Genomic DNA, 18,007 nt, shown 5'->3' with positions numbered 1-18,007 from the left:
CAGCCAGGCCAACCGTAAACTATTTGATGCGTTTGTGTAGATACGTCAGATATAAAATCATGGAATCAGATATTCTAAAGAGTTATGAGTTTTTTTATTTGGGAAAAAAGTAAATTAATGCCAGAAATATAGGGGAGATCCTTGTAAGTATTAATGAATAAATGGAAAGAACACATAAATACCTTACAACAGAAAACCCTATCAGCTTTATTTGGAGAAAAAAAATCCAGAAACAAAAACCTTAATATATGTCACAGTACAAAAAAAAAAAAAACCCACAAAGAAATAAAGCCCACCCACAAAACTTCCAGCCTTGCACCCCGCGCTTTACTTTCAATTAACTAAACGAAACAATACTACGGTTACAATTTATCATTTAACTGACATAAACTGATCATAACAGCAGGATTAGGTAAAATGATTAAAATATACTAAGAAAATTAGAGAGGTCAACAATAAAAAGTTATAGTACAATAATGAAAATACCATTAAAGAACGGATGGGGAGAGTTGAGTAAAAGGCAAACTTGAAATACACATCACTAACATGTCCTTACAAAGCCTTGTAAGACATACAGTACATAATGGACATTATAGTAATAAGATAAACCTATCATCTATCTAAAAGAATATTCAATTTATCAACTACACCACTCATGATTTGACCCACTGATTAAATAAATCAAATGAATCTCTGGTATACACAAAAAAGGTCCTAAAAACGCATATGTTTAACCTGATTGTGCCTCTAGGTATAGTACAATGTCTTCCAGTAAAGTAAAAAGTTTGTATGTCACTCTGAGTCGCTGTTAATTCCATTACCCTTCTGAGCCATAAAATGTGGCCATTAGGGGTAACTTTGGCATGGAAACGAGGGGTTAGGTCAGTGACGCAGAAGGCCTTTCCATGCATACAGTACATAGACACATATGTTAATACACACCCACACAAATATACACACATTCACTGCATGCAGACCTGCACAGGAGAAATCAAACCACCGTACACACGCACACACGCACACACGCGCGTGCGCGCACACACACACACACACACACACACACACACACACACACACACACACACACAGGTAAGTGATTCAATATGGGAAAATATCTCATACAATCTAGTTTAGGCATACCCATGCATAGCGCCTGAGTCAGAATATGGGCCTGAAGGAGCAAAGCCAATGACAGGGAGAAAGCATTCACAAATGTGATGTGTTGACACTACAAATGACAAAATAATACCCCATCTAAGTTATGAATCCCTACCCCACAACTAACTCTTTTTGACCACTGCTCTCAAGGCACTACATGTAGGCGATAGTGTGTAAAATCCACTTAGACATGGTCTTAATTCAATCATATTTTATATTTCTGTCTTTTTTTTCCCGCATGTCCCTATTGTCTTTGGCCTGGTCAGGACCTTTTCTCTCTTCATTCCCATCATGGCACATTTCAACCCCGTCTACATCTACTCAACTTCAAATCACACCCCCCACCACCTGCCCTACAAACTTCTAGATCTGAAAGTTTTTGATAGGCGAGAGCAAAATGGCACTTAACCCAATGTATAGACCAAGGAACAAGATGTAGGGGCCTATCAAATAATTTAAGTCCTGCTTTAATTTGCTGAGGATAATTAGGTGATAAGAAATTGAGCATCCACAAAACTTTTCTGGGCCCTCCCCAATTTTCTCCCCTATGTCAAATTTTAATGGAAGCTGCCTCTTCTCCCAGAGCCTATAACAGAAGGCAGGTAGACTTCTTGCCACGTTTCTTGGCCTGCAGTGCTGCCCTAGTTGCCATCTCAAAGACTTCCCTCACACCATCTTTGGTTTTGGCAGAACATTCTTGATAGCCGTAGGCACTGATGCGGTTCGCCATCTCTTTGCCATCTTCAAATTTAACTGGCTCCTGGAGACAAGTGTCAGAGAGAAGGTTTCAATGTTGACATTTATACCAACATTTATGCACTTACCAGCATATTTTGAACACAAAAAAACGGACCTGTTTCATTTTGGCAAGCTCTCGTCTGGTGTGCTCATCATTGCGCAGATCTTTTTTATTGCCCACCAGGATGATGGGAACATTTGGACAGAAGTGTTTCACTTCAGGTGTCCACTTTTCTGGAATATTCTCTACAGTGAGTCGAGGGGGAAAATGCAGTAATTAGTAACATATCCCCTTCACAATGGGAAGGGGTTTGATACATAGTGGTGTGAATGATGCAAAGACAATACCTAAACTGTCAGGGCTGTCTACAGAGAAGCACATGAGAATAACATCAGTGTCGGGGTAGGAGAGAGGTCTCAGTCTATCATAGTCTTCCTGACCTGCTGTATCCCAAAGTGCTAGCTCTACCTGAGAAAAGAGAGAGAGGGTTACATGTCAGGACAGATGCATGAATGATGGATATGTAAAGAGGGTCATTTGAGCAAGTTATAAGATTAAGAATGTATGTAAGTGATTAAGCAGACCCATATTACATTATTCTTATACTTTATATAGGAAGATAGATACAGAAAATATAGATATAGTAATTATTGAACTGACTAATTGCAGTCATTTTAAAGAAGTGTATTTTAAAGCAAAAATGCCAAAGACTCACTTCTTCCACTTCCTCAAATATAAATATTTGCGGTATTCTATGATAGTAAACTGAATGTCTTTGGGTTGTGTACCATTGCAGGACAAAACGTGCACTCTCAAGTCGATTGATATAATGTATATAATAATAAAAGTAACCTGCAACTATTCTGATAATCGATTAATCATTTTTTTCAAGAAATATTTCCCAACATTTCATGGTTTCAAATGTGAGAATTTGATGCTTTTCAGTGTCCTACGTTATAGTAAATTGATTCTCTTTGGCCTTTGGGCTGTTGGTCAGACAACGATAATGTCACCTTGGGCTGTAGTAAATGATGATTGAAATTAGGGCTGGGCGATATGGAGAAAATCAAATATCACGATATTTTTGACCAAATACCTCGATATCGATACCACAACGATATTGTAGTGTTGACTATTGGTGCTTTCACAAAATATTTACACAATGAGATTTTTGATAACTAATCATCAGTAATGTTGACATAATGACTAAGTGGGTAAAGGAAAATAATAGAACAGTTACAACAGTCTGGTAAGTTCAGAAAAGTACATCACTTTACTGTAATGCAGCCTTTAAAACCAGGAAAAGACAACACTTGTGCCATATTACGATATCCAAAATCTAAGACAATATCTAGTCTCATATCACAATATTGATATAATAGCCCAGCTCTAATTGAAATTATGTATTTTTCACAATTTTCTGAAGTTTTACAAACCAAACAATTAATAATCGACAGATTAATCATTATTGAAAAGAATTGTTAGTTAGCAGCCCTAATTGGTTTACGTTTTCAACTCAGGCAACAAAACATTATAACAACTTTGAAAATGTGATAATAACTAAGGATAATTAAGTATTATTGCTAATTTTGCAGAGCCCCCGTCTCTGCAAGGACCATTTGGGCTCCCCAGACCCTCAGTTTACAGCAAGTGTTTTATGTCTCACCTGTTTCCCATCCACTTCAATGTCTGCCACATAGTTCTCAAACACAGTGGGGACATAGACCTCTGGGAACTGGTCTTTACTGAAGACGATGAGCAGACAGGTCTTCCCACATGCACCATCCCCAACTATCACCAACTTCTTCCTGATAGCAGCCATCTATGGAAAAGAGTCCAAAACAAGGCAATACTTTTAAACAAGGTTATACAAAGTCACTACTCTTCACTAATAATACAACCAAACACAATTTTAGCAATAGTGTACTGATTTACATAGAGGGTGAAGAAGACTTTTAAGCCAAAACGGTGCAATTACAATCTAGGCTTCAGTTTCCCCTGGTTGGCACATTAGAACACGTTGGAAGTAACAGCTCAGACAACGTTAGTAACGCGACAAGACCGGTCTCTCTATATCTTTAGTTTCATTAAAGAGATACTGGTGTACGACATAAATCTTAACCAAAACGACCCGGCTTGCAAACAGAGAGGCTGCCTCGGAGGTAGAGGGTGTAAACATTTCCGTGCTGTGTTCCCATTCCTGCTGAAAGGCTGTGCAGTGTATTCCGGGCCTGTCAAACCAGCTAACATTAGCTAGCAAGAAAGCTAACGGTGTTTCCCGTGGTTTGGATTACTGTCATTCAAGGTATTCCCTCTGAAATTATAACTAAGGTATTCATCGCACTACTGTAATACTTCTGTGACTGAAACAAGAATCGGTAAATAAGTTTAAAAGCTATAACTGAGTAAGATTACCGCTTGATGTTTCTGTGTCCGCCTTTCTCCTCTTCCTGACCGACTGGAAAACTCCGCCCACCGCTAATACGCATGTGCACAAGGACGTCATTAGGCTGCGGGAAATGTATCTAAACTATGTTACAATTGTATTATTGTATACATATTAACAAATGAGGAACAGTCACTGGTAATATATAATAAAACAATGTAACATGAATAATAATATCTATACTAAAAGTTCATTGATTTTTTTATTGACGTTTTAAATATCAATAATGCAATAGGCTACATTCAATTGTGTAAATATATATATATATATATATATATATATATATATATATATATATACATATATATACACATATATATATATATATATACACATATATATATATATATATATATATACACATATATATATACACACATATATATATATATATACACATATATATATACACACATATATATATATACACATATATATATACACATATATACATATATATACACATATATATATATATATACACATATATATATATACACATATATATATATATATATATATACACATATACACATATATATACACATATACACATATATATATACACATATACACATATATATACACATATATATACACACATATAAATTACAGTTCAGTTAGATGAAAATATAGCCCACTGTTATGTTTTCAAGTTTCAGGGTAAACTGTCCATGTGGAGGGATAAAGATAAAGAGACAAACGTAGCCTACAGCATAACCTACAGATATTTACACATTAAATTATAGTAGCCTACTGTACATTTTCACAAAACTGTATTTTAAAATGAAAGGTCTGTCACAATTGAGTCATCAAATGTTGGCTAATTTCTATTCCACTGAAGAGTTTTCCCATTGTTTATCTGGGTTTATGTTGCATTGCAAGCATGAATTACAATGATCTAACATTAAGAACTCTGCATCATGTGCAAGTACACTGCTCACTCCTGCCTGAGAAGTAGGGCACAGAGGGCTGCAGTCCGTCTGAGCTGCCTCAGCTCTCTCAGTGAGACTCTTCAAAAGCATCTCCTTGTCTCAGGAGGCGAGGTCACCTCATCAAGCCCTCCTTAAAGTGAGCATGGCTTCTCTCTCCTCCTCAGAGTTTATTTGAGGGCATGCTTATTGAGACTGAGCTGTTCATGTCAGAGTTACAGCACTGCTGCTTCTATTTGTTTCTATGGACACTGGAGGTAAAGTTGCTCTGATTGGCTGCTTGGCTCAGCCAGTCTCGGGTCTATTTCCTGACGGCGGTGGTGCTGTTGCTGCGCTGGTAGAACAGCACATAGGCTTGGTTGGTCTGAAGCTGGTTCTCTGAGACTGGAGTCACACTGTAGGTGGGTAGATGGAGAGTAATCATGAGAACCAGCTCCAGGTTTATATAGTAGATGTCTCAATACCAATGACCCACAGACACTGTTGGACTTTTGTAAATAGATGATGTTGTTGGCAGGGCATTGCATATTAAAACAAAATGATTTGGGTGCAGGGCAGGTCTCACCTGGAGTCATTGTAGAAGCACCACCCATTTTCATCTGAACAGCAGGCTGTGTAGTGGCCCATGTTTACCGTCCCAGCGTGGTTACATATTGCATATAAATCATACAGAACTGGGCCTGTGGAGACATACATAGATATGATGACTCACTTATTCTATTCTTTAGAACTACCGTTGTGTCAGTGGTGTGTTATTTATTTATATGAATTATGGAATAATCTACCTATTGTAAGAAAGCCTCTTCATATGTCACATTTAAAAATGACTAAAATATAAAATTAAAAAGTAGCACATGAGCTGTGAATGAGCGGCTGATTATAAATGGCATTATGTTTTATTATATTGTATTTTAAAAGTTAGATTATTTAACAGTAACGCACATGGTTGAATCAAGCATGCATGTAATAGGAGATATTGCATGGATGGTGGAATAAATGAGACAAACTAAAAGAAAGGTCTGGTTTTGTTACCACAGTCGACAGGCCCGTAGCGTCCCAGGTCCAGGTTAGTGATTGGGAAGGACACATACACTGTGCTTTTACTGATAGACCACCGTGACGTCGTAAAGCGGTTCAGATCTGATCGTGACTGTTAAGTGATGTTTTTATAACTTCTGACATAAAAACATCACTTGTTAATACGGTTAATAGTAAGAGTTGTTGCCAAGGATACGGATCACAATAACCTCGGGAAACCTCTGGATGGAAAGTCGCTTGGTGCACTCTGTATGCCTGTTACACCTCTCGCACATCTGGAACACACACAAACAAATACACACACCTCAACATTTTTTTAAACATTTGCAAATACACAAGATCCGTTGGAGGTTACTAACTAGTACAAAAAAGTTAATTAAAAAAAAAACAGCTGGAGTATTGAAGGTTTTATCTGCCATTGTTGTTATTTGCGTTTGTGTTGTCTTGCATTGTCTGATGTTTATGATTATATTTTATTGCATTTTTTTATCTACTGATGCTCTATGCTCTATTACTGTACTCTATTTTACATTTTTGTACCTCTTATTATTTATTTCTGTTACTTTCTATACTTATCTTTTGTTGTTTTTATTGTACTCCTGCAACAACCGAATTTCCCCGCTGGGGATCAGTAAAGGTGTATTTTATTTTGTTTATTTTACCATGAATTTTAAATTGTGCGGACAAATAAATAAAAACTAAAAGTTTTTTTTTTTTTTATTTAAATGAGTCAAATGAATAAAAGTATGGGTTACAGATGGATAAAAACTTCTGTTTTGTACTAAACCATTCCTAGCTCACAGAGTGCGTGTCATTGATCCCAAAGTTAGAGACGCATTAATGTCCATGTTTTGCACTCTGTGTTAACTTACTGGTGAATTCTCCTTGTCCAGTTTCTCCTCCTGAGAGAAGAGCTCCAGGCACTCCCTCAGCGTGACCTGCCCAGCAGAGCTTCTCTTGGGGATGGGCAGCGACAGATCGCAGAACACATCGAATGTGTTGGAGTAGTGGGAGCACACTGAGCAATGCAGCGAGCTCCTCAGCTGGCCTGAGAACAGGTCTGGGAGGAGGGTGGAAGGAATCATCAGTGGGTTGCCTTCATTTATGCTATAATGCTGGTGAGTCACCATGACTGGATTGCTCTCCTCACCTACTATTCTGCTGTCATCTCTCTCTAAGTGCTTCTTCCACATGGCAGCTGCCTCTTCCGAAATCCTAAGGGAGGAGATGAGGGAAAGAGAGATGTGGTCACACCAAGGACATCAAAGTTTCAAGGACAGAATCTTTTCCACAGAAACACACACACACACCGAAATCTGGCAAATTTTTGTACAGGCTCCTTCCCTGTTCGTCGAACGTAGGGTCTGCGGTTGATTTCTGTGTGCAGCTTGTCCAATAGGAACCTGAGGAACTCCTGCGCATCCTGTTGACTGGGTTAAACACAGAGACTTCCTTAATGTCACTGTTCCAGGCAGCTATTTCTGTACAAGTCTCACCTTCAAAACCAATCTATACAACTCATGGCAAAGTGGAAAATGAATTGATATACAGTTCCTCTCTTGTCCTTGAAACAGTTGTGCTGATATAGAAGTAGATATCGTGTTGCACTGCATTCTAGTCTCATGGAAAGATGCAGTTAACCTTGAGGGAAAGAGAAATGTTATCTATTCTCACCTGTATCCACTGAAGTAAGGCACTGCTTCTTTAAATATATTGTAAAACTGACGTGGATTTACAACTGTGTCCCCTTCATTTACGACCCAAAGTCCTGACAGCACCTGAGAGAAAGCTAGCACAAGAAGACAGCGAGCAATGAGAAAAGATGAAAACAGAATAGCAAGAGAAGGGAATAGCAGGAACATACCTTCCATGAGCTTAGCCTCCTCTTTGGAGAACTTCTCATCCCTGTAGGACATGAGGAGGCTGTAGTCCCGTAGGCCACGTGTGTGAGACAAACATTGGACTACTGCGTTTAGGAAACACTAAGTTGGGGACAAAGTATGTATATGAGGAAAGTGAGCATGTTTATGGAAATTAATATTATTTTAAAGGACTTTTCTTAAAGTATCCTTTAACACTTACTGTGTTTCCTATGTTTCTAAGGCCAACCCTTCCACTTCCTACGGTGAGCTGCTTTTTCTGGAAAATAAAGACAACACTTAAAAGCAGGAAGCTATTGACCCAAACTCTATCTACAAGAATACAGCCTATTTTAATTTGTATAAACATGGTTCACTGCATGTGTGCCCTATATGACCCCTGGCTGTGTCTCTACGACATGTTACATGTTCTCTCTGACTTAACACCGCCGTTACAGTGTGTGTACAGGCAGCATTGGAAGGACAGATTTAGCCTTCTTATCCCATTAGTGTAAAAGAAAGGCAAAATGGAGGTCAGCCTGAAGCATTCATCCTATTAAAGACCAAGGAGTGCTGACAGGTGCTTAAACATGTGTGTTGGGGTGTACTCTACATTACACAATCTTTGAAAAGCCTAGAAAGTTTGAGCATAAATTAAAAGGCTTATAGGATGTTGTGTTCTGCACACCTCGTTGTCGGCAACCAGAAGCAGGCCCATCAGTGAGGTGTAGAGGACAGACTGGGAGATGTCGGCTGTCTCTCTCTGGAGCCCGTTCTGGGAGACCAGGGTTCGGCACAGGGCCTCACAAGAGCCCTCAATGTTGACGCCACTGGCTCCGGGCATCCTATTTTACTGGTACACCTCAGAATTTCGACCACTTCACCTGAGACAGATAGAAGGGCTTCCCAAAGAAATGAAAGGCAAGCGGTTTGCACCTTAAACTGTGAAAATTGCACCACCTCAGTTTTTTTTTTTTCACATGCAGTGTCAAAGGTGAGCAGAATGTGGTGGTAGTAAAAAAGAGTCCTCTTTTGTCCAAGCAAATGACAAGGGATGTCATTCCCAGCTGAGACGAAAAGAACAGGATTGATTTGCCAATGAGCATCCCTTTAAGGTAAATCCTTTAAGATCCATGTGATCTACCTTGGCTCACAATTCCCTCTCGTAATTACAGCACCCAGGACAAGTCAAGGTCTGACAGACCTCAATAAATCCAGATATTAACATATCAGCTTCAGGACACATATTTACAAAAAAAGATGATTTCTGGAGACCTCACCCTTAAGTGCTCATTGACTAAAGGGTTAAGTATATAACCTATGAAACAGAATATGCAGAATCTCACAACCAAGGTATGTTCTGAGACGTTATCAAAGCCAAAATGACACTCTCATTGCGGTTTTGTGCAGGTAAAGAGTAAAATCTTGCAAACAAAGTTAGTTTGCAAATAATTCCTGACAAATAGTGTAGCATTAAAATAAACAGAGCAGTTTGGACTCACCTGATCACTTGGTCACTCTATCTGTGGACAAACTGTCCCAACCAAACTGTTCCCATCACCTGCTGAGCTGTTAAAAATGCATAAGGGGACGTCTACTGTTTCACTGTGTGACTGTAGGCTAGAACTGAAAGTCTACCTCTCTCCCCTACCCTCAGCGGTGTCAGAGAGAGAGAGAAAGAGGGGGGGAGAGAGAGAGAGGGAGAGAGGGAGGATAATCATCACTAATCTTTTATTTGTGGATCTTGTTGGCTATACTTAGACTTGTCTTTGTGTACTCTGAGTAGCTCAAAAAAACTTTTAAGTGTCAGTTTATTAAAAAAACCAAAAAAACATTTTACACTGTAAATTCACATTCAGTAATACTGTTCTCAAGCTGTACAGATAACATCACCAGAATCATACAATCCATCAGCAAATGCAGCAAAAGACTAAATCCATGTAGGAAATTCTACGTGTATCTAAGCACAATCATCTTTTCACAGTCCATATTTTATTCTCTCCAATGTGAATGTACAGATCCATAGACACTCCCCAGGCCTTCTGAGATCATCAGTCAGCGACTGGTATTGTCTGCCATTTCTGTGTCCGAGCTGAGGCTGAGATCGGCTATGTGATACAGGGCGGGATCAGGGAGAGGGGAGAGCTGCGACTGGATGGTGTGAGCGCTTCTATCTCGTGACCGGACAATCGCTTGGCGCAGACAAGTGATCCACTGCTGCTTGCTGAAGGAGTCGTTGGCTTGCAGGCTGTATGGGTGAGCTTTGGAGCGCCCTCTGCTGCTCACACGGAAACAATTCTTCACTGGGAGATGGAGGGACAGAGAGGAGGAGGAAGGAAATTGAATGGAATCAAGGTGGTAGGTTTCACATTAACTAATGGGGTGGAGTGGCATGGCTTTCTCTCATTCTATGGGCTTAGTTGTAGCCTAAATTAAACCCTTCTTTATCTGGCAAACATGAAATAAAAGATATAAATAAACCTGAAAAAAGTATACTATGTAAGAAATTCACACCTGTTACACATTACTGTAGTGCTGAAACAGTTGATCATTTAGTCAATTGACACAACATTAATCGTGAAGTATTTTATTTTTTTATCGGGCCAGTCATTTATTAAGGATACCAACCGTTTGCTGGTTAAAGCATCTAAATTTAGACCTTTTGTTATTAATATCAATTAATTGATTTATAATGATGCTGTATGCACGTTACCTTTATCATTTCCTCCAGTGAAGGCTCCCCTGAAGGTGCCCCCTCCACCAGCCTCCCCATCTGGGATCTCCTCCAGATTTATCAAGTCGTTGGGCAGAGGCTGTCTGTACACATTGAACAGCTGGCCTCCGTCTCTGTCCTCCCCCGGCCTGGTCAGCACCAAAGCCAGCTCAAACAGGAATACATGCAGCCGCTGACGGAGGACGCGCGCGCACACACACACACACGCACACGCACACGCACACGCACACGCACACGCACACGCACACGCACACACACACACACACGCACAAAATACATTTAAGTAAAAAATCATCCATTATTCAGACATTACGGGTAACATCTTTGGCAGGGTTACAACACAAGATCATACAAAGTTACACATACAGTTTCAAAATAAAGGGTCACACAGGGCTAATATAAAGATCAAAATCGACACTTTTGCAGAGAGGAGCAAAGGTCTGTAAGTATATGGATCCACCCTGTCTTGGAGGACCTTTTTCAGTTAAGATACAAACAAAACAACAACCAAAGGTCAATCAAAGGAACCTTAGAGTAGTTAAACATAAAAACAGAGAGCCGCTACCTGGCCCTTGGTGTTCTTGAGTTCTCCGTGGCAGTAGAGGAAGCGGGACAGCTGGATCTCTGGTAGTCTCTGACTCTCTTCGAGGTAGGTGAGACCCCGCCTGTAGAATTGACACTCTGCCTCTCCTGTCTTCTTGTTCACCTCCGTCACAATGCTATGGATCAGCTCCAACTGAACAGAACAAAGTAGTCTTACACAAAATAATGTATGTACAATGTATTTTATCTGTCATTTTGGTGATAAAAACAGTGTGTGAGATCTTGGTTGGGTTCTGAATAGAATACGACTCATACTATATATTAAAGCAATAGGTAAACAAACATATGTCATATGTTTACTATGATGGCATCCTGTTTCATGTGTTAACCTTTAATGACCACAGTAAAAGACTACAGGCATGTCAAATGCAAAACTGTCTCCTGAACTTATTTTCTATTTATCATTCCTCAAGTCTTCTTTAGTATAAAGTCATTGCAGACCAGCTGAACTGCTGAACATGTCACATCACAGGATGTTTCAAAAAACGATTTTCTCTTGCTGCCATTTGGAGGCGCAAATGTGCACAGTAGTTTAGATCTTAAAGTGCTTATATTATGCTACTTTTCAGGTTCATAATTGTATTTAGAGGTTGTACCAGAATAGGTTTATGTGGTTTAATTTTCAGAAAACACCATATTTTTATTGTACTGCACATGCTGCAGCTCTTTTTTGGGCTTTGGGCTTTTTTCACTTTGTAAACCTATAATGTGCACAAAAAGATATATAATATAGATATATAACAATAAAGGAAAGGGGAAAAGCCAAACAGCACAATATGAGCACTTTAAAGCCAAATGTCTGGACTTCTCACACTTGCAGTCTGATGGATTTCATAATAAGCAAAGAAAAGCCTAAAACCTATACAACTAACAAAGCCTTAAATGTCCAATATTTCTTTTGTACTGATGGATATTTGAACAGTACTGCGTTTTAATAATTTGGATTAGTGCGTTATAATCCAGAGCGGCTAATTTTAATGCAACTAAGAAAAAACATCTGACCACCTATAAGATTGTGAAAATAATTAAATGAGTAGTAATACCTAATTAGAGGCTTATTGTGTATGAAACATTACTAACACTGTATAAAAACCATTATTAATACATTGTAAATTAATAGTTAATTAAACTTTAGTTAATAGTTATTTGTCTGTTAGAAAATGAAATGAGGATTTACAATGTTAATTATCAGTAATGTTATAGTTTATGTTAATGTATTATTAGTTTATCCAATAATTAGTTTAAAAATGTACATAGATAATACTTATAAAGCATCAAGTAACATTATTTGGCCCAATTAAATATTTTTTTGCTGATCTGTAAAAGAGATGATTATTTTACTATTTGTGCACTGATAATATCTATCTAAATCATGTTTATAGATGCTTTGCAAAGTATTGATTAACCATAAACAAGGTAATATAATCCTCTTTAGTTAAAAATGATTTGGTAATCATGAACAAATACTTTATACAATATATATAAAATGTTATGATGTGAACAACAATAAACTGTTAAAATAAATGATAGCATTACTAATAATTAGTAAGCATTATTAGTTCTCATTTCATTGTTTGTTAACAGTAAAATCACTATTAACTTAAGTTTAATCAACTATTCATTTACCATGCATTAGTGATGATTATTATAAAGTGTTAAGGAAACATTTAGCATCTAAAGCAGCACACATCTTGTATTAACTGCCAATGTGGAAATCATTCAGAACCTTCTAAAAAAAGCATGAACATGAATGTTAGCGCTGCACGATTCAGAAAATGTCACGATTTGATTCAGTATCGATTTTCAATTCAAAAACGATTCTCGATTAAAAAAAACTATTCACAGTATGTAAATGTAATTACTTTTCCCATGCGATTACAGTAGACATACAACTAAAAAAATTAAAAAAAAATATGAATTGATTTTTGGAATTCTATGAATTGATTTTGAATCGGTAGAGCTTGAATCGCGATTCGAATGTGAATCAATGTTTTTGCACACCCCTAAAGAATGTGTAGGACACCAACTTACAGCATCAGACAATGTGTCCTCATCCGGGTGATCTGGAGGCGTGCACTTCTGTATCTCTTTCAACAGGAGGGGGTATTTGACCAAACGGCTCCGAGGGAGATCCAGGAAGTTCCACAGGTCCAGTTTCCTACTAAACGAAGACTCCTGACACAAGCGCAGGAAGTGCTCAACTTTTTTCTCGTTCTTTTTCTGGTCCAGTAACGCTTTGGCACACACCTGGTTACAGCAGTATGTAACATAGGCCTCCAGGCAAGGAAACTGCAGACAGGGAGATTGGAGGAGTAAAGGAGAAATGTGTAGTCAGTTAATCAGGTGTCCTGAGACTGCCCGATAAAATGAAGATTACATTAAAAAAAAGAAGCAGAGATGCACACAGACTGAGCTCAGTGACTGTGGTGTGGAGAGGAACATAATCGAGTAAAAACAGGAACTGGAGAAAGTGAAGGTGGGTTGTGCCATTTTCTCTTCTTCTCTCTCAGTCATTGGTTTCCATGGAAATACTCACCCAGTTCATCAGAGTAGGCCCCACCTCTCCGACTGTCTTCTCTAATCCCCTCAGCCGCTCAAGACGATACAGAAGATCTGGTATAAAATAAAGATAGAACACTCGTACTGTTGAAGTCGTATAGATTTTTTCCGACTGAATGCCTGGGTTACTACAGCTCAGAGACAGATGAACATCACACTCAGCAAACTCTCACTCAGTTATAACATGCAACCACAAGTCAATAAATTCACACTCTCCCTGAATGGCTTTCCATTCTTGATTTTGGGGCTGAACAACACAGTTAAAATCAGTCATCCAGGTCATAGTTCCAGGGAAGATGCATATATATTGTGATAATTGATGTTTAATGCAGTGGTGGTCCACTGTTATGCATCTTATCAAAGAAAACCCATCATATATGTATCGCAAAACCTTCAATATGACAGTTGAATTTGACCAAAATTGAATTTACTTGGAATCGTTAATTTGGACAGAACACTGTGAAACAATGAAAGTCGACAAATGATGTTTTACTTTCCACTCAGCCATAATGACCTTATACATGATTAGGAAATGAGGAGGTTGATAATAATAATAATAATAATAATAATAATAATAAGTTTATTTGATATAGCACCTTTAACAGACAATGTCACAAAGTGCTTCACATGATAAATATTGTTAAAAAACAGTAAGATCCAAACAGAAAATGAACATTTTGCTATGAAACACACGGGGATCAGTTATATGCAAATACACTTAAAAGGTGAATTTAAGAAGAAATGTTAAATGCCCTTAGACCTCAGAGGGTTAAAGACTTAAAAACCCAAAGTTAGAAACATGAGACAAAAGCGAGTCTAAACAAATGGGCGAGTGTGCATTGCAGAGAGATGGTTTACCTTGATGGAGAGGAATGAGAGAGTCCAGTGTACCAAAGATCTGTCCGAGCTCACTCTCTGTCAGGATGTCCAACTTCAGCATGGGCTCATAGTACACCTGGTAGCACACAGAGACCAGGAGGCAAAGGTAAGGAAAGAATGTATGCAGTACCAAAACACGTGTGAGAAGCTCAAATCAGCAAAATGGTTCTGATATAAAGTAATAGAGGTCAAATGCTATTGTTTTAGTCGACAAGTACCTTCTTGACCAGACTGAGGTCCTCAATGAGTTGTTTCTCACCCTGAGTCAGCTCATAGATCACCTGCAGAAAACACATGCACACCGACATGTGGATACAAGCACATGCAAACACACGCCTGGATACAATGTGAAATCCACAGAGACAGACAGCATGAGCTCTCACAGCTGATTGTTCAATAAAGGAAGTTGAGCCTTGAGTGCCAGCTCACATCCTCTTTCAAAATCCCTGTGCAGTGTCACAGATGTAAAGAGTAGCCACTAGTCACACTTCAACCACAGCCCCACAGCTTGACCCACATACCCTCCAAAAAACATTGCATAATATTAAATAACCTAGAGCGGGGAGATATAGAGAAATCAAATATCACAATAATTTTGACCAAATACATTGATATTGCGGCAATATTGTAGGGTTGACTGTTGGCGCTTTTACAAAATATTGACACAATGAGATATTTTATAACTAATCATCAATAACGTGGATATAATCACTAAGTGGGTAATGGCAAATAAAAGAACAGCTACAACAGTCTGGTAAGTTCAGAAAATGACATCACTTTACTGTAATGTTGCCTATAAAACCAGGAAAAGACAACACGTCATATAGCGATATTGAAAATTTTTGACGACATCTAGCCTCATACAGTATATCGATATAATATCGATATATTGCCCAGCCCTAAAATAACCCTGCAGAAAGTTTAGTCCCTGCAGCTGAACTAAACTTAAGCATGCTGCCCCTCACACCTCCTGTCTTTTGATCTCCTTTGCAGTGAGGTCATGACTCTCCACAGTGTCACTCCAACATTGGCTGTTGCGCCGGCGTGGAAACGACGAGGCCTTCGTGCGAGAGCGCAGGGGAGCCGGGGGCAAAGGTCGAGCCTCTGTGCGGAAACTAATGGACCGCTGTGAAAATAGCAGAGTGGTAGAAGTTTGTTACCTATTCATTTTGCATAACAACAGGTGTGTCAGTGTGTTTGTGACTTGTTACCGAAATGGACTGTCCAATGCGTTTCAGAGCAGGGGTCTTCACCGGGGTTATGACACCTGTTAGGCTGTTGGACTTAACCACAGGTTTGACCCTTTTATTACTGGGCTCCTAGAAAGAAATCAACATTTAAAAAAAAAAAAAAAAAAGGTAAGAATCCAGCTTTGACACGTTTGAATAAAATGGTCCTCAAGCTTATCAGGGTGGGTCATTCATCCAACTATTACTGGCGGTACATTAGAAGACTTTAAAACAACTGAATGCACATCTGGTACTTGCAAAAGAGGAACACCTCACCTCTGAATTCCTCATGTGGTCAGACATCATCTCAGCCTCCTCATCTTCCTCTTCATCCTGATAAAACACAACAGGTCACACACAACAGAATAAGCTTGAAGTAAACTTGAGAAAGAGAAATGTCGAGAGGGGTGAGATGTTGCATGGTGCTGATCTCTCATTTCCTGTGTGACTCTTTCAAAGAGGAAGAAAGCTTGAAACTGTGCCTCTGTAGTAAAATACAAGATGTCTGCCTGTTTTGTGCCACACTAACCACATCAGCTGTATAGTCTGTGCAGTATCAGAGTGAGATGTATTTAAATACCTGCAGTAAAAATGTATGCGTTTATGATACATGTGACAAAGATGCCAGCAAAACAAGTAAACTCGAAAAGTGGAAAATGTGGCAGGATGTGACTGATATTAAAACAACATTTAGAGGTTTGTGTATTCAATGAGCTTGTGGCTGCACAGCTAAACATGATGTTCACATCTCTCGTCAGCTCTGCACTCAGCACTGTGGTCACAAAGGTAAGGTTGACTAACTTCCGCTAGTTACAGAGACACACAAAGAGAGACACAGAGAGAGACTTGAAGATAAAGAAGAGGCACTGGAACACAGGGTTTTAATGGTGCATGTCAGATATCACTCACCTCTATGATTCTGATAACAGGTTCAGGGGCCGGGTCTTGTTTTCTCTTCTTCTAAAAAGAAGAAATTTACAAGACAGTGAGTTTCTTGGTTTTTAAGAGAGTGCCCATGTAGGTTTTAGATGAGAAAATTGAGGTGTAAGAAATAAGGTAGATTGGGTGACTAACCCCAGCATGGTCACAGGGGATGGACTGTGTCTCTCCTTGCGCTGCAGACCTAAACAGGGCAAAAACCAAAGACAGTTGTTATTTTACTTGACGTACATCTTAGAAACACAAAACACAACGCCCTGAGTAGCTGAAAGGATCCTAGTTGCATGTGCCTTCATGACTCATTTAACAGATTTGTGCCTCAATTTATATAAAAGTACATTATTTACAGAAAGGTAAAGACAGAGTACTGAACAGTAATGGTTAAGCTTTACCATTAAGCCACATGTGTACCAACTTTAAATACCATTTGTCTCCTACATATTTAAGTATACTACCCTGTTAGATTTTGAACCTCGCCCCAGCCTGATTTCAGCATTAATATACAGTAGGTGGCACCCCAAGGTAGAAAAACGTAATGAAAGTAAGTTACCATACCAGAAAGTCCTTGTTTCACCAGTCTCCTCCACGTCCATTTTTTCTTTGTCTTCAATGCATCTTTACAGAAACATTACACATTCTCAAAATAAAAGGGTTGAAATCCAAATTCACAGTAGTCTTTTCTCCGTTTCAGTTAACATACAGCGAGTTGTTTGCATGGAGCTTGTCAGAGTTCAGTGCACTCCTTCCTCATCTCACACCAGACCACATCCTTTAGGGTTGCACACTCACGTATCCGCTCTCAGAGGAGGGTTTAAAACTCGACTCGTTCAAACCTATCACACCAACTAACAGATCGAACTTTAACACCACTTTGTAGATCAAGACTGAATTA

General features: G+C 38.9%; 2 protein-coding genes and 1 pseudogene across 5 annotated transcripts; all 3 read right to left on the bottom strand.

Annotated features, from left to right (window-relative positions):
- Window positions 1-179: 179 nt before the first annotated feature.
- Window positions 180-4,437, bottom strand: LOC116062237 (annotated as a pseudogene).
- Window positions 4,438-5,186: 749 nt separating this feature from the next.
- usp21 (ubiquitin specific peptidase 21) lies at window positions 5,187-9,929 on the bottom strand. 3 transcript variants are annotated; one of them, XM_031316882.2, is made up of 12 exons: window positions 9,675-9,929; window positions 8,861-9,056; window positions 8,396-8,452; window positions 8,178-8,295; window positions 7,988-8,102; window positions 7,624-7,743; window positions 7,464-7,528; window positions 7,186-7,373; window positions 6,510-6,588; window positions 6,308-6,415; window positions 5,841-5,955; window positions 5,187-5,670 (listed from the first exon to the last, which is right to left on the bottom strand). In XM_031316882.2, exons 2-12 carry the CDS (start codon window positions 9,014-9,016, stop codon window positions 5,577-5,579), a joined length of 1,215 nt encoding a protein of 404 aa, XP_031172742.1. In that variant the 5' UTR covers window positions 9,017-9,056; window positions 9,675-9,929; the 3' UTR covers window positions 5,187-5,576. The 3 variants fall into 3 exon arrangements, with proteins under 3 accessions (XP_031172742.1, XP_035864471.1, XP_035864472.1); XM_036008578.1 differs by having other exon boundaries at window positions 7,988-8,295; XM_036008579.1 differs by lacking the exon at window positions 9,675-9,929 and having other exon boundaries at window positions 7,988-8,295; window positions 8,861-9,238.
- A 37-nt stretch (window positions 9,930-9,966) lies between these two features.
- Window positions 9,967-17,896, bottom strand: arhgef3l (Rho guanine nucleotide exchange factor (GEF) 3, like). Of its 2 annotated transcripts, none has more exons than XM_036008574.1 (13): window positions 17,666-17,896; window positions 17,251-17,285; window positions 17,086-17,136; window positions 16,453-16,509; window positions 16,159-16,266; window positions 15,915-16,073; window positions 15,166-15,228; window positions 14,927-15,023; window positions 14,046-14,122; window positions 13,541-13,798; window positions 11,472-11,642; window positions 10,886-11,078; window positions 9,967-10,475 (listed from the first exon to the last, which is right to left on the bottom strand). In XM_036008574.1, the coding sequence occupies exons 1-13, from the start codon at window positions 17,706-17,708 to the stop codon at window positions 10,228-10,230; spliced, it is 1,560 nt and encodes a 519-aa protein (XP_035864467.1). In that variant the 5' UTR covers window positions 17,709-17,896; the 3' UTR covers window positions 9,967-10,227. The 2 variants fall into 2 exon arrangements, with proteins under 2 accessions (XP_035864467.1, XP_031172741.1); XM_031316881.2 differs by having other exon boundaries at window positions 17,251-17,299; window positions 17,671-17,874.
- Window positions 17,897-18,007: the final 111 nt, after the last annotated feature.

The sequence above is a fragment of the Sander lucioperca genome, chromosome 12 (assembly GCF_008315115.2).
Source record: "Sander lucioperca isolate FBNREF2018 chromosome 12, SLUC_FBN_1.2, whole genome shotgun sequence".
Classification (NCBI taxonomy): Eukaryota; Metazoa; Chordata; class Actinopteri; order Perciformes; family Percidae; genus Sander; species Sander lucioperca.
This window is presented reverse-complemented; position numbering and strand designations above follow the sequence as displayed.

Excerpts from the sequence above, each read along its gene's own strand:
- usp21 (XM_036008578.1), bottom strand. The coding sequence starts at position 9,016 with ATGCCCGGAGCCAGTGGCGTCAACATTGAGGGCTCTTGTGAGGCCCTG. Across the intron at positions 8,296-8,395 it reads TTAGAAACATAGGAAACACA|TGTTTCCTAAACGCAGTAGT; the intron begins GTAAGTGTTAAA and ends TCCCCAACTTAG. Across the intron at positions 5,956-6,307 it reads CTACGGGCCTGTCGACTGTG|GCCCAGTTCTGTATGATTTA; the intron begins GTAACAAAACCA and ends ATGTCTCCACAG.
- arhgef3l (XM_031316881.2), bottom strand. The coding sequence starts at position 17,708 with ATGGACGTGGAGGAGACTGGTGAAACAAGGACTTTCTG. Across the intron at positions 17,300-17,670 it reads GGTGAAACAAGGACTTTCTG|GTCTGCAGCGCAAGGAGAGA; the intron begins GTATGGTAACTT and ends TGCCCTGTTTAG. Across the intron at positions 11,079-11,471 it reads TCAAGAACACCAAGGGCCAG|CGGCTGCATGTATTCCTGTT; the intron begins GTAGCGGCTCTC and ends GTCCTCCGTCAG.